At 45.2% G+C, this 27,836-nt stretch overlaps 1 protein-coding gene across 2 annotated transcripts in view; it reads left to right on the forward strand.

Moving 5' to 3' along the window:
* The window catches only part of cdk19 (cyclin dependent kinase 19), a 180,609-nt gene that overhangs the window by 7,105 nt on the left and 145,668 nt on the right, over positions 1 to 27,836 (forward strand). For both annotated transcript variants that reach the window (XM_063040761.1, XM_063040762.1), the window contains exon 2: positions 7,787 to 7,862. In XM_063040761.1, the coding sequence (XP_062896831.1) occupies positions 7,787 to 7,862 (76 nt within the window). The remainder of the gene's footprint in view (positions 1 to 7,786; positions 7,863 to 27,836) is intronic.

Raw genomic sequence — 27,836 nt, forward strand, 5'->3', positions numbered from 1 at the left:
ATGAATTCTAGAGCCTCATGATTTAATCTATGATCCCACCCCTACTGGGAACAGTCTTAACAAATCCTTATTTAATAAAACCAGTCATAGTGCCCAATATTTTAGGAATACCTAATAAAATAGACCACTTTTTTCCATTTTGTTTTGCATTTGTTTTCAATGCGCAGGCTTTTGAGGGATTCTGAAAAGATTAAATAGAAATGAATATTACAGAACACAGACACGAGAAATTCTCCGGATGCTAGAAATCCAAAGCAACTCACACAAAATGCTGGTGGAAATCAGCAGGTCAGGCAGCATCTATGGAAAAGAGTTAACAGCCAATGTTTCCGGCTGAGACCCTTCCGCAGGACTGCACAAATGAGCCTCTAATGAATTATGGAGAGTGTGGGGAAAAGCTAATAGAATTCCTACCTATTAAGGTGGTATTTTGTGTTCATTACAAAAGTAAAAAGCTATATTTTAAATACCAAAGTTATGATTTGGAAGAGTGTAGGGTTTAGAATTGGGTTAAGAAGAGATTAAAAGCAGTATTGCTAAGGGAATTCACTGTAAAACAATATGAACTACTGTATGTTGCTTATATAGTACTGTGCAAAAGTCTTAGGCACATGTATATTGTTAGAGTGTCTAAGATTTTTGCATAGTACTATAGTAATCTTATGAATTGCTCTTCACTGCTGCCGCAGAAAGAATAAATTTTCATGAGCCGTTGTGAGTGATGATAAACCTGTTTCTGATATGAGTCTCTGTTGTAGACTGAGAGTGGGAAGGGGGCTGGGAAAGTGGAATTACGGTTGGGAAAGAGGGAAGGGAGCGGAAAGCACCAGAGAAACGTTCTGTAGTGATTAATAAACCTCAGGTCTGAATCACTTGGGCCTGGGTGGCACCCATGCCACCCCGCTCCTGGCAGTCCTCTCTGACACCTGTCCTTACCCCTTATGCAATGCTCCACTCTCACCCATAGCCAACATCCTTTGCCCTCACAAGATTTACAAATTTGCACTCCTTTCCATGTTGATAAATATAGTACTGTGCAAAGGCCTTAGATCTAGTGATATAAATGTGCCTAAAACCTTTGCACAGTATTGTACCTCATCTGAGATTGGTTCTTATTTGTAATAACTGGCTGTTACTCCCATAATTTGTGAAGGATGTCCATTATGGAACATTCCTGAACAATAGAAAAGATGTGGAGTATAAGAATCAAGTGTAATATTGAATTTGCATAGAATCTAAACAAATTCAAAGCAGGCCACAGTGTATTGAGTGTTATGTGGGTCAGACAATTGCGAGGCTGGTGATTCACAAGAAAATTATCTGGTAGGGTGAAATTAAAAGAAAGGTTTATAAACTTAAAAAAAAATAAATTGGAGGATGCAGAACATGATACTAATGGTTACAACACAGAAAGGAGTTGTCACGTCTGTGCCAGATTTATATTAGCCTGATCCAACTGGTCACCCTCAACTCATAGTATTGTAAAGTGTTTTCCTTTCAGATACTTACCTGGTTCCTTTTGGAAGACAACAGATGAATCTTCTGCAGCTCTACTTCTATCTCTGATCTTGCATTTCTTACCCTAACCATTCCATGTAATTTTTTTTTCTCTCAGCTCACTTCCAATCTTGCCAATATTGTTCCCTAGTTTACCAATATAAACAGTTTCTCACAACCTACTCGGTCACTACCTATCTTAATGCTTCTGTTAGATTCCTTCATAGCTTTTTTTCTTTTCCAAGAAAACTTAGTTTATCTAATCTATCCATATAACTAAAGTCATTCATCCTTGAATCATTTTAGTAAATCTCTTTCGTATAGTTCCTAAAGTATAGAACCAGAACAGGATACAACTTTCCAGCTGTAGCCAACAGTTGTTTTGTTAAGATTCAATATGACATTTTTATTCTGTAATCTTTTGCTCTGTTATAAAGCTCAGGATCCTGTGTATTCTTTTAACCATTTTTCTGTCTTGTTGCTTTCCACAAATGCAGATAGTGTGTAACACATGAAGTTGTCCAGTCTGCCATCAGTTCCCCTGAGTATGCAGATATTTGGCCTTAACCTCTGCCAATTCCTCATCTACTTCTCTCAACAAACTAGGATGCATCCCATGTAGAGCAGGTGATTTATATCCACTAAGCACTGCTGGCCATTCACATACCGCCTGTATCATTTTTTAGCTAATGTAAAATGTCAACTACCTGAAATCTCCAGCAGCACTTTTTTTCTTGATGAGGACTAATATAAAATACTCTTTTAATAAGCTGTCCACAGACATCCCACCCTGCAAAAGCTCATTTCAGGGAGGTAGCACTATCAATTTGCAGGAGACTTCCGGGAGAGGTGGGATGTCTGCAGTAGAGTGCTCCTTAACAGCTAGCCAGTTAGTTTAAATACCTTAGCTATGCTAATGAATGAATGACACCTGTTAAACTCACCTCAACATGTCTTTTACAGTCTTAACCCACCATGAGCAATAGAAAAGTCATTGTTGCAAACAGTGCAGTGAGCAACACTGTCATTATTTTGACCCCTATTAGGCAGGGGTACACTTTAGGGTAGTCTGGGGTGACGTACGTTTTATATTTTCTTTTTTTGGAACACTCTGCTATGGTGTGCTCTCGCTCTCATGGTTGCTCTCGCGCTTGCTCTCTCATGCTCTCGCTCGCTCACTCTCAAAAAAATTGATTTCCAGGATATTGTATATAATTTGCGGGCATCAGGGAGCCACTATTAATATGCCAAAGACTCCTGGAACTTCCAGGAGAGGTGGGATGTCTGTCTATATTCTCTGCCTTCACATGTATATTGCCATTTCGGTCTTTGTTTAGCCCACCTTTTCGTTTACAATTGTTTTACTATTTGCAAGTAAAATATGTTTGGATTTTCCTTTAATATTGCTGCTAGTCTTTTTTTCATGCTTCCTCTTTTGCAACTCTTAGCTTGTTTGTAACTTCCTGTTAAGATATTCTGTAATCAAGCTAGTTATCACTTCAGTTAATAACTTGGCATAGGGTATATGATCTTCTTCTATATACACTTAGAAACTACTTTCTTTATTAAGTATCTCCAGTACCTAATAAAGTGGCCACTGAATGAATGTCCGTGGTCTTATGCTGTAGCCCATCCACTTCAAAGTTCAATGTGTTGTACTTTCAGAGATGCTCTTTTGTACACATCTCTTGTAATATAACTTACTGGCATTTGAATTACTATCACCTTCCTGTCAGCTTGAACTAGTCTGGCTATTCTGCTCTCACCTCTCTCATTAACAAGGCATTTACACCCACAAAACTGCAATTCACTGGATTTTTTTTTTGTTTCTGTCACCATTCTCTGTAAACTCTAGAGACTGTTGCATATGAAAAATCCCAGGAGATCAGCAGTTTTTGTGATACTCAAACTACCCTGTCTGGCACCAACAACCATTCCACTCAAAGTCACAGTTTTTGAATGGTGTCAATTGTGTGTTTTGTGTTCAAGAAGCAGTGATTTTTCTCACTGATAGTTGGTGAGTAATTATCAGTAAGACAATTCAGAACCGTTTTGCTCACTGTGGTTTCAAGCATTCATTCAGGCTTGGAGATGCCAGAAACAGCCTGGATTGAAAATGAAACAATATGATGAATTCAACGAGTTAAAAACTACGAAGAATTTGAAGGTATCGACAGTCATCTTAAATGTTACCATAAAATGAAGATTTGGAGGATGAAATTGTGAAAGGCACTGTTTGAAAGCAGTCCACTATCTGCACTGATTTTGTTTATCTATATACTACTGAAATTCTCATGCTGTGTTTGTCTGTTTGTGACCTCTAATTAACCCAAATGGTGCATTACAGCGGCACTTTTTTTGACTAAATTGTCTTAAAAAGTGCCAACTTACAGAATACATGCAAAGTTCAAGGTTATGTATTCGTATAAAATTGCTCACTCGTCAGTCAACAGGCCCCGCTTTCCACAACCCGAGCCGATTCCAGCTTTAATGGAAACCGCGACGCGACACCACAACGCATGTGCACGGCCAGCCTCAGCAACGCCTCACGATGCTCACAGAGCCGATTCCACCTTTCATGGAAACCGTGACGCAACACCACGACGCATGTGCAGAGCCCAGAGCCCAGAGCAATGAGAGATTTGTTTGTCTCTTGCTAACAAACACTGAAATCAACAATCCACAGCAATTATGGAACTGGTTCAAGAATGCAATGTCTGAAGATTTCTTACCAATGGAGAGGAGAACTATCAATGATCCTAGTATCATGATCGATGAGAGGCATAATGGACAAGCTCTTCTGTATTTCCAAAAGAAACTTGAGAACTTGGGCAGAACACTTGAAGAATATAACTTGCCGACACCAAAAAAACTGTACGATTACTCAAAGTGCTGGCAATCTGGAATTATTGCGTGAACAGAGACAAACAGCAGGAATTCCTTTCACAGAAGGAGCCCCTATTGAATAATGAGCAAAGAGAAGTATATGAATATGTGTGCGACTGCTTGGAAAGGAGTCTCTCTTCAGTGATTTTCATTGATGCACCAGGAAGAACGGGCAAGACATTTATTATCAACTTGATCCTTGCTAAAGTTAGGGGAGATGGAGGTGTTGCTATTGCTGTAACATCATTAGGTATTGCAGCAACATTGATGCTTGGTGGTAGGACAGCGCATTCAAGATTCAAACTATCCCTCAAAGGCAATGAAGATGCCCTTTGTAACATCGATAAAAACACCAATACTGTAAATTTACTCCAAAATGCGAGGCTTATTGTCTGGGATGAGTTCCCCATGATTAGGAGGGAGAGCTTCGAAGCTGTGGACCGGACTCTTTGTGATGTATGTGGCAAGAATGAGGCCTTTGGGGGTATTTTAAACCATTTGCTGAGGCGATTTCTGTCAGCTCCCAGCAGTTGTGAAACGCAGAAATGATGCTGATGTGGAGAATTCATGCATTAAAAAATCCTACTTATGGAGAAGCTTCATCAAGTTTCAGCTGAAGAGAAACATGCGATTGAGTGAGGAAGAAGGATGATATTCTGCGTTCTTATTGGATGTTGGAGAGGACAAGATTGAGAAAAATGAAAACGATGAAATCGAATTACCTGAAGGTATGATTCTGCCAGCAAAAAATATGGAAGAATGCTTTGATTTCATCGACCCGACATTGGACAATCCTGTAGAACTGTTCTCGAGGAATTCTATCTTGGTTCCTCTCAATGAAATGATGCAAAAAATAAACTTTACATGCATTAGACTCTTCCCTGGAATCATGAAAGAATACTGTTCCTTCAATGCCGTAAGTGAAGGAGCTAACGCCACTCATTTTCCAACAGAATTCCTTGATTCGGTCGAACTCTCTGGATTGCCACCACATAAACTGGAATTAAAGAGGGGATCGCCCATCATTTCAATGAGGAACTTGGATCCACCAAGGCTTTATTTATTTGTTACTATTTATTACTATTTTCCATTACTATTCTATTACTATTTATTATTTCTATGACTATTACTATTTACTAATAGTAATATTACTATTACAATTTCTATTACTATTTATTATTTATGGTGCAACTGTAACGAAAACCAATTTCCCCCGGGAACAATAAAGTATGACTACTACTACTTTGCAGTGGAACTCGAATGATGGTGGAAGAACTGCACGACAATCTCATCGTAGCAAAAATAAACATTAGTGCGTTCAAAAATGACGTCGTGACCCCAAGGATTACTCTCAATTTATCAGAAGGGGAAGATGACCCTCTTCAGCGGAGCCAGTTCCCGATACAGTCATGCTTTGCTATGACTATACAAAAGGCACAAGGCCAAACCATGGAGAATGTGTTGATTTATTTGGAGAAACCAGTATTCCAGCATGGTCAACTGTATGTGGCTTTAAGCCGGGGAAAAAGAAATGAAAATGTTAGAGTATTCTTGAAGGGTGGCAGATCAACCAGAAATGTTGTCATCAAAAGTGTCCTTGGTCAAACGAGGAGGAGCTATATTTGTCATGCTACGCGTCTTTCTTCTTTAATAAACTGAGTTTTTCTTCTTTAATTTCCAAAGCACATCACATCAGACTGCACTGTCTTTCTCTCAAAGGGTGCCCCAACAGGTCACCGGTTTGTCTAGTTTACTGTTAATCAAATGTCAGCGTACACTGATTGAATTCCTCTGTTGGTAACTATTAGGAACTAATTCACAATCTTATAGTACTGTAGTCATTTTGGTTGTGTTCTAATTTATTCTGTATTTCATTTAAATAATGATTTGTTACACAGTTAAATGGTAGTTTGTCTCTTCTATACCTTTTTAACCACTTATTTGGGCCAAAATGTACTGGTCCCGATTTGTCCCAATTAACTGGAATCCACTGTATCATACGTTCTCAATATATGTATCTGTACTTACGATCTCAGCTCACCAAGCTGAATTTTGAAATTCAGTGGCCCAGCTTAATAACCCCACCTTAAACAGAACAAAATGATATTGTATAGGTCCCTTCCCAATATAAGTTTGTAATCGTAGAAGTCATCAACTGTCAGATTTCAAACACAAATGAAAAATCTTGCATTTCTCATCATATCTTAGCATCTGCATTCCTAACATAGCAAAACGCTGTCTTCAGTCACATACTATAAAATTAGCCCCAGCCTTTCTTTTCTACTTCAAATATTACATTGCATGTATTGAAGATTTCTCTTATGACAGAGGTGCCACATTGAAAACCATTTATTCCTGCTGTAAGATATTTCAGTCTGGGAATGATTGTAAGTTGGTAATTGGAGTCTGTTATTTTCATTTTTCTGCTGCACAGAACTGAAAGAAGCTACAGAAAGCTGTAAAATTATTCAGCTCCATCTTGGGTACTAGCCTCTGTAGTATTCAAGACATCTTCAAGGAGTGGTGCCTCAGAAAGGCGATGTTCATTATTAAGGACCTCCATCACACATAGAAACATAGAAACATAGAAAATAGGTGCAGGAGTAGGCCATTCGGCCCTTCGAGCCTGCACCGCCATTTATTATGATCATGGCTGATCATCCAACTCAGAACCCAGCCTTCCCTCCATACCCCCTGACCCCTGTAGCCACAAGGGCCATATCTAACTTCCTTTTAAACATAGCTAATGAACTGGCCTCAACAGTTTGCTGTGGCAGAGAATTCCACAGATTCACCACTCTCTGTGTGAAGAAGTTTTTCCTAACCTCGGTCCTAAAAGGCTTCCCCTCTATCCTCAAACTGTGACCCCTCGTTCTAGACCTCCCCAACATCGGGAACAATCTTCCTGCATCTAGCCTGTCCAATCCCTTTAGGATCTTATACGTTTCAATCAGATCCCCCCTCAATCTTCTAAATTCCAACGAGTACAAGCCCAAAGCATGCCCTCTTTTCATTGTTACTATCGGGAGGAGGTACAGAAGCCTGAAGGCACAAAGTCAGCGATCAGGAACAGCTACTTCCCCTCTGCCATTTGATTCCGAAATGGACATTGAACCCATGAACACTACCTCACTTTATTTTTAATCTACATTATTTCTGTTTTTGCACTATTTTTAATCTACGTAATATACATATATGTACTTACTGTAATTGATTTATTTTAAATTTTATTTTATCTTTCTATATTGTCATGTATTGCATTGTACTGCTGCTGCTAAGTTAACACATTTCATGGCACATGCCGGTTATATTAAACCTGATTCTGGTTCTGAAGAAAAAGAATGTTCAACTTTTGTTTTACCACTTTATTTAGAAGTTTTGACCTTTTCATTTCTTTTGGCAGGAATGAGGAGAAAGAGTATGCTCTTAAACAGATTGAAGGAACTGGAATTTCCATGTCTGCATGCAGAGAGATTGCGGTATGTGTTCAAAAATGTGCTTATTCTGATAGTTATTTTTATTGTCCTGATACTTACAGGTGTACGTGTATATGAATTTTGAAAGGTTTCTAAGGAACGTACACAATAGTGCCTTTGTTAATTGACTGAAACTGCACAATGATTGTATTTATATTCTTTGCTTCTTTTTCAGCAGCTCTATATCCCTTTATTTGATAATTGAATTGATCAATAATCATAGGTAATGATCATTGGGATACGTGATAGGTAGGTAGTGATGTACAGGATTTAAAACATTTGGAACCACATGTATAAACCCATCTGAAAGATGATGTCTGCAGTGCTGAGAGTCTATTTTTTTTGTTTATTATTGTATTGAGTAAAATATGGCCTGCAGTGGAGATTTCTCACCTGGCTTACTACATCAGTTATCATGAATTTTGCTGCATCAATGGTTCATCCATCAGTGGTTCATACATTCTTCTTGCAAGCAGAATGTTTTTTATTGTTATTTTTGTAGTAACAATCAGACCTCTATTAATCCCATCTACCAGCACTTGGCTCAGGATACATCTTATGAAGCCCTGGGGAATTTTTCACTATTCAGTACCCTGTAACATCTAGTACCTTTTTATTTTAATGATTACATATTCCAGAACATTACCATCCCTTCTCTAACTAGCTTCACATTATATAAATCAGTGATAATTAACTTAATTCTGATTCTGATGCAGTGTCTTCAGTGAGTACAGATTAGAGATATTTGTATAAGACCTTATGTTTGTCCTCTGATTCTTCATACATTTATCCTGCATCCCTCCTTAACCATCCTCACGGTTAGCCCTAATTACTTCAAATCAACCGCCATCATCCCAGTATTAAAGAACTCTACAGCTTCAGAACTAGACGATTACCACGCAGGGGCACTGATGCCAATCATTATGAAATGCTTTGAATGGCTGGTAATGTCACACATCAAAAACTGCATTCCTGCCACACTGGACACTCAGCAATGTGCTAATCGACAGAACCACTCCGGAACAGATGCCATTGAGTCTGTCATGCATCTGGCACTGACACACCTAGAAAATAAGGACACTTACGTCAGAATGCTGTTTCTCATTTGATTCCAGCATTCAATACTATTATCTCGCAGGCCCTGGTGAACAAGCTCCTATTCCTCGCTGTAAGTACACCACTGTGCAACTGGGTGTTGGACCTCCTAACCAAAAGACCTCAAATGCACAACTGCTCCTCCCTGCCTATCATCCCCAGTGAGTGCTCCCCAGGGCCATGTGCTGAGCCCGCTGCTGTTACACTCTGCTCACACGTGATTGCATGGCTAAACACTGCATTGTCAAGTTCACCGATGATACTACAGTTTATCACCAACAACGAGATGTCCTACAGAGAGGAAATGGAAGAGCTTGAGGCCTGGCATTGACCTCTTCTTCAATGTCAGCAAGACAAAGGAGATGGTTATTGACTTCAGGAAAAGTCGCACCATTCACACCATTCTTTACAGCGGCAGCACAGCAGTGGAAACTTCATGACTTTCTATAGATGCACAATTGAGAGCATCCTATCATGCCGCACGACTGTGTAGTACAGAAACTGCACTGCAACAGACAGGGCTCTACAATGGGTAGTTAAAACTGCCCAGTGCATCTCAGGCACCAGCTGACCCACCATCAAGGACATATATATACTGAAAGGTGCTGGAAAAAGGCCAGCATACCCACGGTGCTCATGGACTGTTAGTTCCATTCCCATCAGGGAAGAGGCCACGCAGCATCAGTGCCAGGACCACTATACTTAAGTACAGTTATTTCCCCCAAGCTGTCAGACTGATCAACACCTCCAATCATTAACCCACCCCACCACACTTGCTGCCATCAGTACTTTGTACTGATGCCTGACCAAGTACTTAAGGCGTTTGTCGAGTGATTTGAAGGTCGCTAGTTCGAGCCTTGGCTGAGGCAGCCGTGTTGTGTCGAGCACCACACATTGCACTGCGACGACACCAGTGCCAAGCTATATGGGTCCTAATGCCCTTCCCTTGGACAACATTGGTGGCGTGGAGAGGGAGACTTGCAGCATGGGCAACTGCTGGTCTTCCATAAACCTTGCCCAGGCCTGAGCCCTGGAAACCTTCCAAGGTGCAAATCCATGGTCTCTCTCTATTATATACATATATATTAGGGTGCCTAAGACTTTTGCACAGTCCTGTAATAATTTTATGTGTTGCACTGTACTGCTGCAAAAAAAAAACCCAACAAATTTCATGGCAAATGTGAGTGATGATAAACCTGATTTTGATATGGGTCTGTATTGTGGATTGAGATTGGGATGGGGCAGGGAGAGGGGAATTCCATGGTTAGGAAAAGTGGAGGGAGCGGGCAGCACTGGAGACACATACTATAATGATCAATAAACAAATAGTTTGGAATCAAATGACCTTGTCTGGTGTCTCAGGGCTGAGCGTGTCTACCCGCATCAGCAACCTCCTTCCCCCCCACCCCCGGCACTCCTTTTCTGCCACCTGTCCCACACTCTCGCCATTTCTAACCTTTGCTCCTACCAGATTTACAAATTCGTTCTCCGCTCCACATTGACAAATACAGTACAGTGGAAAGGTATAGGGCACCATAGCTATATATATGCAACTTACACTTTTGCACAGTACCATATATTCATTGTGTTTTTTAAAAATTATGTTCTTTATGCTTGTTGTGTTTTTTTATTATGTTGTACGTTCGAATGCTGTTTATAGATTTCAGTTCAGCATTCAACACAATCATTCCTCAGAAACTGATTGGAAAGCTGAGTCTTCTGGGCCTGAACACCTCCCTCTGCAACTGGATCCCAGACTTCTTGACTGCGAGACCTCAGTCAGTCCGCATTGGAAGCAGCATCTCCAACACCATCACACTGGACATGGGGGGGGGGGTCCCCCAGGGCTCAGTCCACTGCTGTTCACTCTACTGACCCACTACTGTGCTGCAACACACAGCTTGAACCACATCATCAAGTTTGCCGGTGACACGGAGGTGGTGGGTCTCATCAGCAAGAACGATGAGTCAGCATACAGAGAGGAGGTGCAGCGGCTAACGGACTGGTGCAGAGCCAACAACCTGTCTCTGAATATGAACAAAACAAAAGAGATGGTTGTTGACTTCAGGAGGACACGGAGTGACCACTCTCCACTGAACATCGACTCCTCCGCAGAGATTGTTAAGAGCACCAAATTTCTTGGTGTTCACCTGGCGGAGAATGTCACCTGGTCCCTCAACACCAGCTCCATAGCAAAGAAAGCCCAGCAGCTCTACTTTCTGCAAAGGCTGAGAAAAGTCCATCTCCCACTCCCCATCCTCACCACATTCTATAGAGAGCATCCTGAGCAGCTGCATCACTGCCTGGTTCAGAAATTGCACCATCTCGGATCGCAAGACCCTGCAGCGTAGATAGTGAGGTCAGCTGAGCAGATCATCGGGGTCTCTCTTCCCGCCATTACAGACATTTACACCACACGCTGCATCCGCAAAGTAAACAGCATTATGAAGGACCCCACGCATCCCTCATACAAACTCTTCTCCCTCCTGCCATCTGGCAAAAGGCACCGAAGTATTCGGGCTCTCACGACCAGACTATGTAACAGTTTCTTCCCCCAAGCCATCGGACTCCTCAATACCCAGAGCCTGGACTGATAACAACCTACTGTGCCTATTGTCTTGTTTATTGTTTATTGTAATGCCTACACTGTTTTGTGCAACTTATGCAGTCCTGGGTAGGTCTGTACTCTAGTGTAGTTTTTGTGTTGTTTTATGTAGTTCAGTGTAGTTTTTGTATTGTTTCATGTAGCACCATTTTCCTGAAAAACGTCGTCTCGTTTTTACTGTGTACTGTACCAGCAGTTATGGTCGAAATGACAATAAAAAGTAAACATAGAAACATAGAAAATAGGTGCAGGAGTGGGCCATTCAGCCCTTCGAGCCAGCACCACCATTCAGTATGATCATGGCTGATCATCCAACTCAGAACCCTGTACCAGCCTTCCCTCCGTACCCCCTGATCCCTTTAGCCAAAAGGGCCATATCTAACTCCCTCTTAAATATAGCCAATGAACTGGCCTCAACTGTTTCCTGTGGCAGAGAATTCCACAGATTCACCACTCTGTGTGAAGAAGTTTTTCCTCATCTCAGTCCTAAAAGGCTTCCCCTTTATCCTTAAACTGTGACCCCTCGTTCTGGACTTCCCCAACATTGGGAACAATCTTCCTGCATCTAGCCTGTCCAATCCCTTTAGGATTTTATACGTTTCAATAAGAATTTCTGATTTCACAGAAGGTGCACAATCACTTCCTGAAAATAGCAGAAAGATCTAAAGAGAATGAGGAACTGAAAGAAAAAAAAATCAAAATGGGGAAAATAATGAGACTAAAGGCTGAATTTAGAGGAAACTCAATAACCACTGACAGAGTCAAAGTTGACAGAGTTCTGAACTACATCTAACTATTTCTTGTGTACGGGGTCTTTCTTTTTGTTAAATTTAAAATGGCTTCTTTTGTTATGTTATACTGGGGAATGCTGAGAAAGTCTCTAACTAGTCAGTTGCTTGGGTTATTACAGATAGCAGGGTGCTATTAACCAATGGGTGGTCATGTATCGTTTTGTTTTCGGATACAATGCTGTATCATATGACTGTGGACGGGGTTTTTGGGGGGAGTCGGAGGAGAGATGAGGAGGATGGCGGACGTGCGGGGATTTTTGGCGGGGAGTCGGAGGAGAGACGGGGAGTCGGAGGAGAGACGAGGAGGACGGTGGACGGGTTTTTGGTGGGGAGTCGGAGGAGAGACGGGGAGGACGGTGGACGGGTTTTTGGCGGGGAGTCGGAGGAGAGACGGAGAGGACGGTGGACAGGTTTTTGGCGGGGAGTCGGAGGAGAGACGGGGAGGACGGTGGACGGGTTTTTGGCGGGGAGTCGGAGGAGAGACGAGGGGGACGGTGGACGGGTTTTTGGCGGGGTGTCGGGGGAGAGACGAGGAGGACGGTGGACGGGGGTTTTTGGGGGGAGTTGGAGGAGAGACAAGGAGGACGGTGGACGGGTTTTTGGCGGGGAGTCGGAAGAGAGACAGGGAGTCGGAGGAGAGACGAGGAGGACGGCGGACGTGCGGGGGTTTTTGGCGGGGAGTTGGAGGAGAGACGGGGAGGACAGTGGAGAGACGGGGAGTCGGAGGAAAGACGAGGAAGACGGTGGACGGGGTTTTTGATGGGGAGTCGGAGGAGAGACGAGGAGGACGGCGGAGGTGTGGGGGTTTTTGGCGGGGAGTTGGAGGAGAGACGGGGAGGACGGTGGAGAGACGGGGAGTCGGAGGAAAGACGAGGAGGACGGTGGACGGGGTTTTTGATGGGGAGTCGGAGGAGAGTCGAGGACGGTGGACAGGGTTTTGGCGGGGAGTCGGAGGAGAGACGAGGAGGACGGCGGACCTGCGGGGGTTTTTGATGGGGAGTCGGAGGAGAGATGGGGAGTCGGAGGTGAGACAGGGTGGACGGGTTTTTGGCGGGGTGTCGGAGGAGAGACGAGGAGGACAGTGGACGGGGGTTTTTGGGGGGAGTTGGAGGAGAGACAAGGAGGACGGTGGACGGGTTTTTGGCGGGGAGTCGGAAGAGAGACAGGGAGTCGGAGGAGAGACGAGGAGGACGGCGGACGTGCGGGGGTTTTTGGCGGGGAGTTGGAGGAGAGACGGGGAGGACGGTGGAGAGACGGGGAGTCGGAGGAAAGACGAGGAGGACGGTGGACGGGGTTTTTGATGGGGAGTCGGAGGAGAGACGAGGAGGACGGCGGATGTGTGGGGGTTTTTGGCGGGGAGTTGGAGGAGAGACGGGGAGGACGGTGGAGAGACGGGGAGTCGGAGGAAAGACGAGGAGGACGGTGGACGGGGTTTTTGATGGGGAGTCGGAGGAGAGTCGAGGACGGTGGACAGGGTTTTGGCGGGGAGTCGGAGGAGAGACGAGGAGGACGGCGGACCTGCGGGGGTTTTTGATGGGGAGTCGGAGGAGAGATGGGGAGTCGGAGGTGAGACAGGGTGGACGGGTTTTTGGCGGGGTGTCGGAGGAGAGACGAGGAGGACAGTGGACGGGGGTTTTTGGGGGGAGTTGGAGGAGAGACAAGGAGGACGGTGGACGGGTTTTTGGCGGGGAGTCGGACGAGAGACAGGGAGTCGGAGGAGAGACGAGGAGGACGGCGGACGTGCGGGGGTTTTTGGCGGGGAGTTGGAGGAGAGACGGGGAGGACGGTGGAGAGACGGGGAATCGGAGGAAAGACGAGGAGGACGGTGGACGGGGTTTTTGATGGGGAGTCGGAGGAGAGATGAGGAGGACGGTGGACAGGGTTTTGGCGGGGAGTCGGAGGAGAGACGAGGAGGATGGCGGACCGGGGGTTTTTGATGGGGAGTCGGAGGAGAGACGGGGAGTCGGAGGTGAGACGGGGTGGACGGGTTTTTGGCGGGGAGTCGGAGGAGAGACGGGGAGGACGGTGGACGGGTTTTTGGCGGGGAGTCGGAGGAGAGACGGGGAGGACGGTGGATGGGTTTTTGGCGGGGAGTCGGAGGAGAGACAGAGAGGACGGTGGACGGGTTTTTGGCGGGGAGTCAGAGGAGAGATGAGGAGGACGGTGGACGGGGTTTTTGACGCGGAGTCGGAGGAGAGACGGGGAGGACCGCGGACGTGCGGAGAGGCTCCGGTCGATCACTTCAGGTGGTCCTGAGCCGTGAGTCGACAGGATTCGGGTGGTCATCCGGAATCGATTGAGGTCCAATGGTAGCGCGCGAAGAACTTGGACTTTGATAAGTGTTGGCCCCTTTTTTTTTCATTACTTTCCTCTCTGTATCAAATTTATATTAATGTCATAGAATTAGTAATATCTATAAAGTGTACTTGTTAAAATTTACTGGGTGTGCTGGCTGATGATTGATGTTTGGGATTGATTTGGGTGGCGACCAACCCTGTGGGGAGTGTTGAGGCAGGTGTTGGGCGGGATTTCCCCTAGACATACACGAGCAAATATAATGGAACGTTACAAGTGGGGGCTACTGTCCTGGATTTGGATTTTCGGTAAAGCTGTAATAGTCGTCACGTTAAGTGGTGCGAAGATGGATTGAGATAAGATTGTAAGTTGGTGTGAATTGGAGGGCCCCCGGGCCACTAAGAAGGAAGAGGTGTCGGGAAATTTAGGAGAGGCTCAGTGAGGGAACGGACTGGAATCTCGGGAGGAACACGTTCCCAGAAAACAGCTATGGAACCCCAGAAAGTACAAGCCCAAATTCCGGATGGACTGGTGGGACCCCATTCCAACGTGTCCCTACGGATAGAGGGAATCTTTGCGAAAGCCATCCTTGACACCAGGTCGCAGGTTACCTTACTGTACTGGTCGTTCTACAACAAATATCTGAAGCATTTGCCAGTAACTCCGTTTAATGCACTGGAGGTTTGGGGCATAAGTGATGGTGATTACCCGTACGATGGGTACTTGTCAGTGAGATTGGAATTTTTGGAGGGAGATGTGGGAGTGTCGGAAGCCTTTGAGACGCTGGTGTTGGTCTGTCCGGACCCGGTGGAAACCGGTGGTGCTGCCCTGCTAGCGGGGACTAACTCCCCTCTGGTGCGACGGCTCTTGGGAGCCTGTAAGAAGAAGGCGGGGGAGAACTTTCTGGAGACCCTCTCGGTACACCTAGTGTTCCGAGCGGTGTACGAAGGAGTGGGTGACCCCCAGGGACTGGATCCTGGGTGCAAATGAGGGACGGTGTGGTGCACTCAGGCGAGGCCTAAGGTGATACGGCCAGGGGAGGCGGCATTAGTGATGGGGACCCCCAGATTCCCTGGAGTACCGGCGGGCGAGGCCCTGCTAGTAGACGCCCCAGATGACCTGGAAGGGGAGTCCCGGTTCCTGGCTGGGGCGCTGGTGAGACCTGAATTGCAGAGGCCCTCAGCTGTACAGGCACGGCGGATGGGGGTGATGGTAAGGAACATAACGGAGCGGGAGATCACCTTTAAACGCGGGATGCCCCTCGCGCACTTGTTTCCGGTGACGGTGATGTCCAGCGCTCCCGTGAAGCCCGCTGGAGGAAAACTATTGGAGAACGGCGGGGGCGGCTGACCGAGGAAGCCTTTAATTTTGAAGACTCCCCTGTACCGCCGGCGTATAAGAGCAGGCTGGTGGAGAAGATGCTGAAGTTAGGGGATGTCTTTTCTCAGGGCGAGTTTGATGTAGGGTGTTCCAAGAGCACTCGGCACACTATTCGGGTGACAAATGACACCCCGTTTAGAGAGAGGTCGCGGCGGTTGGCCCCAGCAGATGTGGAAGATGTGCGGCAGCACTTGCGGCAGTTGAAGGATGCAGGGATTATCGCGGAGTCCTGAAGCCCCTATGCGTCCCCCATAGTGGTGGCAAGGAAGAAAAATGGGAAGGTACGCATGTACGTGGACTACAGGACCCTGAACCGGCGCACTGTTCCCAACCAATATACGGTCCCAAGGGTGGAAGACGCATTGGCCTGTTTGAGTGGGGCGCAGTGGTTTAGTGTATTGGATTTGCGGAGTGGGTATTACCAAATTCCGATGAGTGAGACCAATAAAGAGAAGACGGCCTTTATCTGCCCCCTGGGATTTTTCTAGTTCGAACGAATGCCCCAAGGCATCTCGGGGGCCCCAGCCACCTTCCAGCGGCTCATGGAGAGGACAGTGGGGGACATGAACCTGCTGGAGGTATTGGTGTACTTGGACGACCTGATAGTGTTTGGATCTATGTTGGAGGAACATGAGGAGCGACTGCTGAAGGTGCTGAGTCGGCTGAAGGAGGAAGGGTTAAAACTTTCCCTGGATAAATGTCAGTTCTGTAAGACGTCGGTCAGTTATGTCGGGCACATAATCTCGCGAAATGGAGTGGCCACTGATCCGGGTAAGATAGCCGCAGTAACCACCTGGCTGAGACCTCAGAAGGTGAGCGCCTTACGCTCGTTTTTGGGGTTTTGCGGATATTACCGGCGATTCGTGAAAGGATATGCGAAAATGAGTCATCCATTGAACCAGCTGTTGTGTGGTTATCCACCTGTGGGGAGGAAGAGGAAGGGAGACCGAGGGCCGGAGGTAGGAGGATACTTAAACCTGGGGGAGCCTTTTGGATTGAGGTGGGATGCTCAATGTGAGGAGGCGTTCCAATCTCTAAAAAGGGCGCTGACACAGGCCCCGGTGTTGGCTTTTGCTGATCCCCGGAAGCCATATGTTCTACACACTGATGCCAGTCACGAGGGTCTGGGGGCTGTCCTGTACCAGGAACAGGGCAACAGATTGAGGCCAGTGGCGTTTGTCAGCCGGAGCTTGTCGCCATCTGAGAGAAACTATCCCACTCACAAGCTGGAGTTCTTGGCGTTGAAATGGGCGGTGGTGGACAAGTTGAGTGACTACCTATACGGGGCCCAGTCTGAGGTGAGAACTGACAACAACCCCCTCACTTATATCCTGACCTCGGCAAAGCTGGACGCTACTGGGCACCGGGGGTTAGCAGCCTTGGCTGCCTATGAGTTCAGCCTGAAGTACCGCCCGGGGAGTCGGAACATCGATGCAGATGCCCTGTCTCGTCGGGCGCACAATGAGTCGGGCACGGCTGAGGAGTGGAAGAGTGTCCCTGCCCCGGGAGTAAAGGCCATGTGTCAAGTTGGGAGCGACGGGGAAGTAGGAGCACTGATGGGAACGGATCGGGCAGTAGATCAACTGGGGGCTGACGATGACGCGCTACCCACTGTTTACTGTAATGTGACTGCTCTGAGGAACAGGCAGCTGCCGGAGTTGAGTCCCCAGGAAGTGGAAGCAGCTCAGCGTGATGACCCGAGCATTGGCACTATCTGGTACGCGGTTAGCCAGGGTGATATGGGGCAGGTGGAGAAGGTGAAACATGCCTCCGTTCCCCTACTACTGAAGGAGTGGCCTCGGTTGAAGCTGAAGAACCACGTCTTGTACCGGGTCACGTTGCCTCCGGACCACCCCCGGCGCTGGCAGCTGGTCATGCCTGAGAAGTATCGGAAGACTGTGTTCCAGGCACTACATGATGATTCCGGGCACTTAGGGGTAGAGAAGACCTATGGATTAGTCAAGGACCGGTTTTACTGGCTCTGGATGAGGGGGGAGGTGGAAGAATACTGTAAGACCTGTAGTCGTTGCATCAGGAGGAAGACCTTGCCTGCGCAGGCGGCTCCTTTGTCCCATTTGCAGAGTGCGGGACCCATGGACCTGGTGTGTATTGAGCCAGACACCAGCAACACTGCGAATGTCTTAGTCCTCACGGATCACTACACTAGATATGCGCAGGCTTTTCCTACTAAGGATCAGAAAGCGACTACAGTGGTGAAGGTGTTATGGGAGAAGTACTTTGTTCATTATGGCCTTCCTCGGCGGATCCATAGTGATCAGGGACGGGACTTTGAGAGCAGGCTTATCCATGAATTACTGGGTATGCTTGGGGTTGAGAAATCCAGAACCACCCCCTATCACCCACAGGGTGATCCTCAGCCCGAGAGGTTTAACCAGACCCTGCTGGACATGCTTGGCACTTTGGAGATCAGACAGAAGAGTAAGTGGAGTCAGCACATCACCCATTTGGTTCACTGTTACAATTGTACTCGCAATGATGCTACAGGGTACTCGCCCTACTATCTGATGTTCGGATGGGAAGCGAGGTTGCCCATTGATCTGTGTTTTGGGACTGAAGCGGGTGAAATACCTTCGAAGCCATGTCTGAAGTACGTGTCTGATATGAGGAGAGAGTTGAAAAGGGCGTATGAGTTGGCTGAGGCGGCAGCCACCAAGCAGAACCAGCGGAATAAGAAGAGGTATGATCAGAAAGTAAAGTTCGTCCAGCTATTGCTGGGAGACCGAGTCCTTATCTGGAATTTAGGACTACCTGGTAAGCACAAGTTGGCGGACCGTTGGGCAGCCCACCCCGTATGTGGTGGAGAGTCAGATGCCGAATCTCCCTGTTTACCGGGTGAGACCCGAGGACGGGAGGGGGCCTGTCAAGGTTCTCCATCGGAACCACCTGTTGCCTCTGGATCGAGAGGTGAAGGTAGACCCAGAGCTCGAATGGGAGTTTACGGCTAGTACGAGGAAGCTGCGAGGGCGCGGGGCGAGGGAAGAGCCCGCTGCGAAAGAGACGGGGCCAGTCCCCACCTCGAGAAGGGATACGTCATCGGAAGATGATGATTCGGATGTGTGGTACCTGTATCCGTTCGCTGATTCCCCGGTGCCGGGAGAAGAGACTCCTGGCCCTTCCATCACTGAGTTAGGGGAACCGAGGGAGGGTGTTGCAGAGCCGCCTGTATTACAGCCGGGATTGGGGGAGGAGAGGGTGGAGCCAGAACCTGAGCCAGAGGGCTCACAGGGGCTGAGGGGTCCCGGTGAGGGGGAGGGTCCGACAGATAGGCCCGGGGGGGGTCACCTGTGGTGTCTGAACAGGGAGAGTCAGCAGAGGAAGTACAGAGGCCTCAGAGAAGTAGGCATCCCCCGGAGAGACTAACTTATACAGCGCCGGGAGAACAGGGTGTGATCTCTATTGCCCTGGAAAGTTATGTCACTGCTTTATGCACCTGGGTGGGGTTTTGTGTTTTACAAGGAGCACTGGTGAACTCTGTTAATGTCATGAGGGCATGACTTTTATTGGTGGGGGGAGAGTGTACGGGGTCTTTCTTTTTTGTTTAATTTAAAATGGCTTCTTTTGTTATGTTATACTGGGGAATGCTGAGAAAGTCTCTAACTAGACAGTTGCTTGGGTTATTAGAGATAGCAGGGTGCTATTAACCAATGGGTGGTCATGTATCGTTTTGTTTTCGGATACAATGCTGTATCATATGACTGTGGACGGGGGTTTTTGGCGGGGAGTCGGAGGAGAGACGAGGAGGACGGTGGGCGTGCGGGGGTTTTGGCGGGGAGTTGAAGGAGAGACGAGGACGGTGGACGGGTTTTTGGCGGGGAGTCGGAGGAGAGACGGGGAGTCGGAGGAGAGACGAGGAGGACAGTGGACGGGGTTTTTGGCGGGGAGTCAGAGGAGAGACGAGGAGGACGGTGGACGGGTTTTTGGCGGGGAGTCGGAGGAGAGACGAGGAGGACAGTGGACGTGCGGAGAGGCTCCGGTCGATCACTTCGGGTGGTCCTGAGCCGTGAGTCGACAGGATTCGGGTGGTCGTCCGGAATCGATTGAGTTCCAACGGTAGCACGCGAAGAACTTGGACTTTGATAAGTGTTGGCGCCTTTTTTTTTCATTACTTTCCTCTCTGTATCAAATTTATATTAATGTCATAGAATTAGTAATATCTATAAAGTGTACTTGTTAAAATTTACTGGGTGTGCTGGCTGATGATTGATGTTTGGGATTGATTCAGGCGGCGACCGACCCTGTGGGGAGTGTTGAGGCAGATGCTGGGTGGGATTTCCCCTAGACATATACGAGCCAATATAACGGAACGTTACACTTGCAAAATGTGCAGTGATTCGTTTTAGGGGGGAAACAATAAGGCCAGGATATTCATAATTATGAAAATGAACCAAAGAAGGAACCCTGGTCTCTGTATCCAAGAATCTCTGAAGGTTGCAGCTCATGCAGATAATATTCATGATTCAGCATTCAAGATTGTTTATTGTCATTCCTCAGTACACAAGTGTAACGGAGAACAAAATGATCATTATGTCAGATCTCAAGTCAAGTCAAGTCAAGTCCAAATGTGCGGATGACACGAAGCAGTGTTAGCTGTGAGGAGGATGCTAAGAGGATGCAGGGTGACTTGGGTAGGTTAGGTGAGTGGGCAAATTCATGGCAGATGCAATTTAATGTGGATAAAAGTGAGGGTATCCACTTTGGTGGCAAAAACAGGAAAAGAGATTATTATCTGATGGTATGCTAGCATTCATTCGCCTTTTTCACCGCCTGCTGTACCTGCATGCCCACTTTCAAAGACTGGTGTATAATGACACCCAGGTCTCGTTGCACCTCCCCTTTTCCTAATCGGCTACCATTCAGGATTCTTCTGACTCAGTCTGAAAATAACCCACATTAGCTTTTCTTAATCTATTTCTTTTGACAATCTATAAGAGTTATTACAATCTGTTTTTATTTCATGTTTCCTCATGACATAGAAGACGACCGTTCATCCCATTGAGTCCATGCCAGTTCTCAGAGCATTCCCATTCCCACTTTTAATTTCCCTCTAACTTATTAGAGAAAAGATTCTGGCTTGGATAAAGCTGTGGCTGATTGGCAGGAGGCAACAAGTGGGAATAAATGGAGCCTTTTCTGCCTGGCTGCCTGTGACTTGTGGTGTTCCACAGGGGTCTGTGATGCAATTAGTTCTTTTCATGTCATATTTCAATGATTTGCATGATGGATTTGATGGCTTTGTTGAAAAGTTTGCAGACGATTTGAAGATAGGTGGAGGGGCAGGTAGTTTTGAGGAAGTAGGGAGGCTACAGAAGGACAGACAGATTAGGAGAATGGACAGAGAAATGGCAGATGGAATACAGTGTCAAGAAGTGTTTGGTCATGCACTTTGGTAGAAGAAATGAAAGGGTTGACTATTTTCTAAATGGAGAGGAAATACAAAAACTGAAGTGCAAAAGGACTTGGGAGTACTTGTAGATGATTCTCTAAAGGTTAATTTACAGGTTGAGTCTGGTGAGGAAGGCAAATGCAATGTTAGCATTCATTTCAAGGGGACTAGACTATAAAAGCAAGGATGTAATGTTAAAACTTTATAAAGCACTGGGAGTATTGCGAGCACTTTTGGGCCCCTTATCGTAGAAAGGATGTGCTGAAACTGGAGAGGGTTCAAAGGAGGTTCATGAAAATGATTCCAGGATTGAATGGTTTGTCATATGAATGAAGAGCGTATGATGGCTCCGGGCCTGTATACTCTAGGATTCAGAAGAATAAAGGGTGACCTCATAGAAACCTGTTGAATAGTGAAAGTCCTTGATAGAGTGGATGTAGAGAGGATGTTTCCTATGGTGGGAGAGTCTAAGACCAGAGGACATAGCATCAGAATAGAGAGGCATCCTTTTAGAATGGAGGTGAGGAGGAAGTTCTTTAGCCAGAGAGGGGTGAATCTATGTAATTCTTTGCCATGGCGACTGTGGAGGTCAAGTCCTTATGTATATTTAAGGCAGAGGTTGATAGATTCTTGACTGGTCAGGGCATGAAGGGATACGGGGTGAAGATAGGATATTGGAGCTGAGAGGAAAATTGGATCAGCCATGATGAAATAGCGGAGCAGACCTGATGGTCCAAATGGCCTGATTCTGCTCCTGTATCTTATGGTCTTATTCTTCCTTCATTCCTTTCAACTCCTCTTAAATTTTGTCACTAACCTACATATTAGGGGCATTTTACAGTGGCCAAGTAACCTACCAACCCTCATGCCTTTAGGATATGGAAAAATAGGAACGTCTATACGAAAGTTGAAATAACTGCAGATTCTGGAAATTCAACAGAAACAGAAAACACTGGAAATGCTCAGCAGGTCGGGGGCATCTGTGGGAAGATAGTAGAGTCATTGTTAGGCTCAGGGAATCAGAATCACTTTATTGCCAGCTATATACACAAAATGCCAGGCAGCATCCAGGGGAAGATTACAGTCAACGTTTCAGGCCGAAACCGTTCGGCAGGGTGTGTTGCTTGGATTTCCAGCATCTGCAGATGTTCTCTTGTTTGTCACTTTATTGCCAGTATGTGAAACATACCAGAATTGATAGTTCTGTGCCACGCATAAACTCATAGGGCAATACCATAATAGAGAGCACCATATCAACCAACAATTTACAAGACAATAGTGCAAAAAACCACGAACAATCAACAATTAGCAGAATAGTCACGTGCAAATGTCAATAATTAACCTTAAATAAATGTGAACTTATGATCAGGCTCAATAATTATCAACAGACTAAGGAGAGCATGAAAGACAATTTAATGTTGTGCAGGGACAGTTAGGGTATTATACCTGAATGAGTTTTGTTGAGAAGCTGAATAGCTCCTGGAAAGAAGCTTCAGAGGTGACGTGTAGTCCTGATGGTGATGGATTTGTAGCCTCTCCCTGATGGCAATTTGGTGAATAGGTGACTGCTAGGGTGGATGGAGTCAGCAATAAATTTTTCAGTTCTTTTCTTTGCACTAGCGACGAACAAGTCTTTTAATGTTGGTAGTTGGCAGCCAATGATCTCTGTTGAATGGACCACTCACTGCAATTTGGACTTGGAGAGGGAGGAGGCGGCAGGAAACCAAACGTGATAGAGGTGGTCACAACCCTCTCAATGATGGCTCAGTAAAAATCCATCAGGATATGCCCTGAGATGTTAAGTTTCCTAAACTGGTATAGGAAGAATAATCTCTGCTGGGCTTTCGTAGTGATGAGTATAAAGTGCTTATCCCACTTCAATGTATTAGTAATGATGGTCCCTAGGAATTTGAATGACTCAACCACAGACACAGCCTGACCATTAATTTCCAAGGGGCGGAGTGCAGGTAAGGGTATGTTGGCAGAAGTTGATCCTCATTTCCACAGTCTTAATAGCATTAAGCTCCAAGTTGTTAGGAGCACACCATGCTGCAAGATGGTCTACCTCTTTTTGATCGCAGGTCACATCATTGTCAGAGATGAGATAAAGTTCATGTCATCTGCGAACTTTAGGATTTTAATGGATTTGTCTGTGGGGTACAGTCATTTGTATAAAGAGAGATCAGGAAGGGGTGAAAGAAAACTGCCCTGGGGAAAGTCTGTGCTTATAGACCCTTTGCCAGAACAGAAAAGGAAATATGAGGACACTGGGAAAACATGGCCACTGGACACAGAGCTAGAGATTAGAATTGAATCTGGTTAGTGATGCCTTGAGGCAGCTATTTCATTAGCTGTACTGCTCAGCAGATTACACTCATATTTCTACATTCCCTTTTCTTTATCACTGATTTTGACCACATATGCTAAATCATAACATTTTCTTAGGCTTTATGCCTACTTCTCTTTTTGGCAATATTATCTGCCTTTTCCTTTGAATCAATATCATCCTTAACTTGTTAGTCACAGCTTTTCCTGTTTGTGCCTTTAATGGATATATTTGACAAAACAAATTGGTGAATGTAGGGCAGTGGATGTGATGTATATGGACTTTGACAAGCCTGGAAATTTGGGATCCTGAAAAATGTGGCTGCAAGGATTCAGAATTGGGTTGCCCGCAGAAGACAGAGGGTGGTAGTAAATGAAGTGTTTTCTGCCCGGACGTTGGTGACCAGTAGTGTTCCGCAGGCTTATAATGACACGCAGGTTTGTAATGGTGGTTTTCTGGATAATGTTGAAGGCTATTACAGGTTACAACAGAATGCAGCACTGCATTGCAGTGGTAGATGGAGTTCAATCTGGAAAATTGTGAAGTGATATACTTTGGAAGATCAAACTGAGAGGAAGAGTACAAGGTTAACAATTGGATTCAAACTTTAAAAAATTCAAAGTAAATTTATTATCAAAGTACATGTATATCACCATAAACAACCCTGAGATTCATTTTCTTGTAGGTATTTGCAGTAAATACAAGAAACACAATTGAATCAATGAAAGACCACACCTAGCAGGACGGGCAAAAAAAAACAATGTGCAAAAGATAACAGGCTGTGCAAATACAAAAGAAAGGGAAAATAATAATAAATAAATAAATAAATAAATAAATAAGCAATGAATATTGGGAATATGAGATGACGAGTTATTGAAAGTGAGTCCATAGGTTGTGAGGGCAATTCAGTGATGGGGTGAGTGAAGTTTTCTCTCCTGATTCAAAAGCCTGATGATAGTAACTGTTCCTCATCCTGGTGGTGTGAGTCCTGAGGCTCTTGTACCTTCTTCTCGATGGTAGCAGTGAGGACAGAGCATTCTCAGCAATATGGAGGAACAGAAGGATCTAGAGGTCCATAGTTCTCTCAAAGTTGCAGTACAAGTTAATAGGGTGGTTAAGAAAGTGTATGGAGTGTTGACCTTCATTAGTCGAAGATTAAGTTCAAGAACTGTGAGCTAATGTTGCAGCTCTATAAAACTCAGGTTAGACCTCAGTTGGAGTATTGTGTTCAGTTCTGGTTGTGTCATTATAGGAAGGATGTGGAAGCTTTGGAAAGGGGCAGAGTAGATTTATCCAGATACTGCCCGGATTAGAGTGTGTCTTATGAGAATAGGTTGAGTGAGGTGGGAGAGAGGTGACTTGATAGAAGTATACAAAGTGATAAGAGGCAAGGGTAGATTGGACAGCCAGGGACTTTTTCTCAGGCCCGAAATATGATGGGGCATAATGTTAAGGTGATTGGAGGAAGGTGTAGGAAGGGCTGTCAGAGATAGGTTTTTACACAGAGAGTGGTGGGTACCTGGAACAAAATGGCAAGGGTGGTGGTAGAGCCATATACATGAGGGACATTTAAGAGATTCTTAGATAGGCACTTAAATGGAGGGCTATTGGGAGGGAAGTGTTTGATTGATTTCCGAGTACAATATCATGGGTTAAAGGGCCTGTACTCTGCTGTAGTGTTCTATGTTGTAAACAATATATTAATTATTTAAATATTAGCTATTGCTTGCTTGCTTCCCAGTGTACTATAGGTTAGCCTGTGGGAAATGGTTCCTAGATGGGAGGAGATAGATCAGCAAGGTGTGGAACAAAACAGCTTTATTTGTAGTTTTATCCCATGCAGATGGCATTTCCCATTAGTTGATTTGTGTTGTGTGATACATTATGGAGTGACTAAATGGGAAACCTTGCTTAACACTCTTTCTCAGTTTTTTCCCGTAGAGTCTGTGGTGGCAGTGCATTTGCTTTACTGATACCAAGTTAGTGACTCGGATGGTGCAGTGGTTAGTGCTTCTGCATCGTAGAGCCGGGGGAAAATATTTTTTTCTATTCCTAGCCTCTAATTGAAAAGAAGTTGTTATATTGTATAATAAATGTTTTATTGCTTTCAAGCCTTGGGGTGATTTGTAGCACTGTTGCAAAAGAATGTGAATACACGCCCCATTCCAATATCTTGAGCAATTATGCTGATTCTTTAGTGCAGTAGATGTGCGCTGTTGGAGGTGTCGTTCCTTGAATGACATTAAATTGAGATACCGCTAAAGGTAATGCAAATATAATGCACTTTTCATCATCTAAGACTTGTTATAAACATGCAAATGATTTTTGGATATGATTACACACATACTGTAAATTATACTATGTAAAATAATTTAATTGACAAAATTAACCATAACATTTATCCAAAAAATGTTAATGTTTAATCTGTAGTTAAATTGTATGCACTTCTGCATGAAAAATTGGGGTTTGTTCTTTTGAAGCTTGATGCATTTCAGAGTAAATTCAAGGATTCTTCAGACTAAATATTTCTCCAATGGTGTCCTGTTATTGACTAAGTTTTAATTCTAAAGTTACATGATAGCTTAAATCAATAAAAGATTATAATATTTTAATAATTACCCCATAATGTATATGGATGTGATGCTGACATACACCTAGGTTGTGCTGGGATACACCATCAATGATGTAACCTGGGGTTATCAGTTGTTTTGTGTCCTGGCAGCCTAGCGAGAGTTATTGGGCCCTGGCTTATGTCTCAGCAGCATTGATCCGTGGGTCATAAGAACATAAGAAATAGGAGCAGGAGTCGGCCATCTGGCCCATCGAGCCTACTCTGCCATTCAATAAGATCATGGCTGATCTGGCCATGGACTCATCTCCACCTACCTGCCTTTTCCCCATAACCCTGAATTCCCCTACTATGCAAAAATCTATTCAACTTTGTCTTAAGTATATTTGCTGAGGTAGCCTCCACTGCTTCTTTGGCAGAGAATTCCACAGATACAGTACACTCTGGGAAATGCAGTTCCCCCATCTACGTCCCAAATCTATTCCCCCGAATATTGAGGCTATGTCCCCTAGTTCTAGTCTCACCTATCAGTTGAAACTACTTTCCTGCCTCTATCTTATCTATCTCTTTCATAATTTTATATGTTTCTATAAAATCTCCTCTTACTCTTCCGAATTCCAGCGAGTACTGTCCCAGGCGACTCAATCTCTTCTCAGCCTAACCCCCTCATCTCTGGAATCAACCTGATGAACCTCCTTTGCACCACTTCCAAAGCCAGTATATCCTTCCTCAAGTAAGGAGACCAGAACTACACACAATATTCCAGGTGCGGACTCACCAGTTCCCTGAACAGTTGCAGCATAACCTCCCTGCTTTTAAATTAAATCCCTCTAGCAATGAAGGCCAACATCCCATTTGCCTTCTTGATAGCCTGCTGCACCTGCAAACCAATTTTTTGTGATTCATGCACAAGCACTCCCAAGTCCTTCTGCATAGCAGCATACTGCAGTCTTTTACCATTTAAATAATAATCTGATCTTCCATTTTTCCTTCCAAAGTGGTTGACCTCGCATTTACCAACATTGTATTCCATCTGCCAGACCTTTGCCCACTCACTTATCCTATCTATATCTTCTGAACAATTTGCTTTTCTGCTCAATTTGTATCATCAGCAAACTTAGATACACTATGTTCCAGATCGTTTATGCCACACCTCTTGATCCATAACTATATGGAGGTTTTGCAGCCCCCTGTAATCCCAAGCAGAGGATAGGTTTTGCAGACTGAGCAAAACCACTTCACTCCACCTGTATAGGCTCGCATCGTGCCCTCCACCCCTATCTCTGGCATTGCTTTACCAGATCCTGGTATTTGTTTTCTTACGTAACCCTCGGTTCGGCTAGCGGCTTAATCTAGGGGAAGGCAGCCCCTGGCCCGGCCAAACTTAAAAAATCTTGTTTGTGTGGATGCTGCGTAATGTGTCCCCGTTGCAAATCAGTACCACAAAATAACAAACAGTACACAATATGCAATTAAACAACTGAGCCTTATAATTCTTAATCTGACTATATG

The sequence above is a fragment of the Mobula hypostoma genome, chromosome 2 (genome assembly GCF_963921235.1).
Source record: "Mobula hypostoma chromosome 2, sMobHyp1.1, whole genome shotgun sequence".
NCBI classification, from domain to species: domain Eukaryota; kingdom Metazoa; phylum Chordata; class Chondrichthyes; order Myliobatiformes; family Myliobatidae; genus Mobula; species Mobula hypostoma.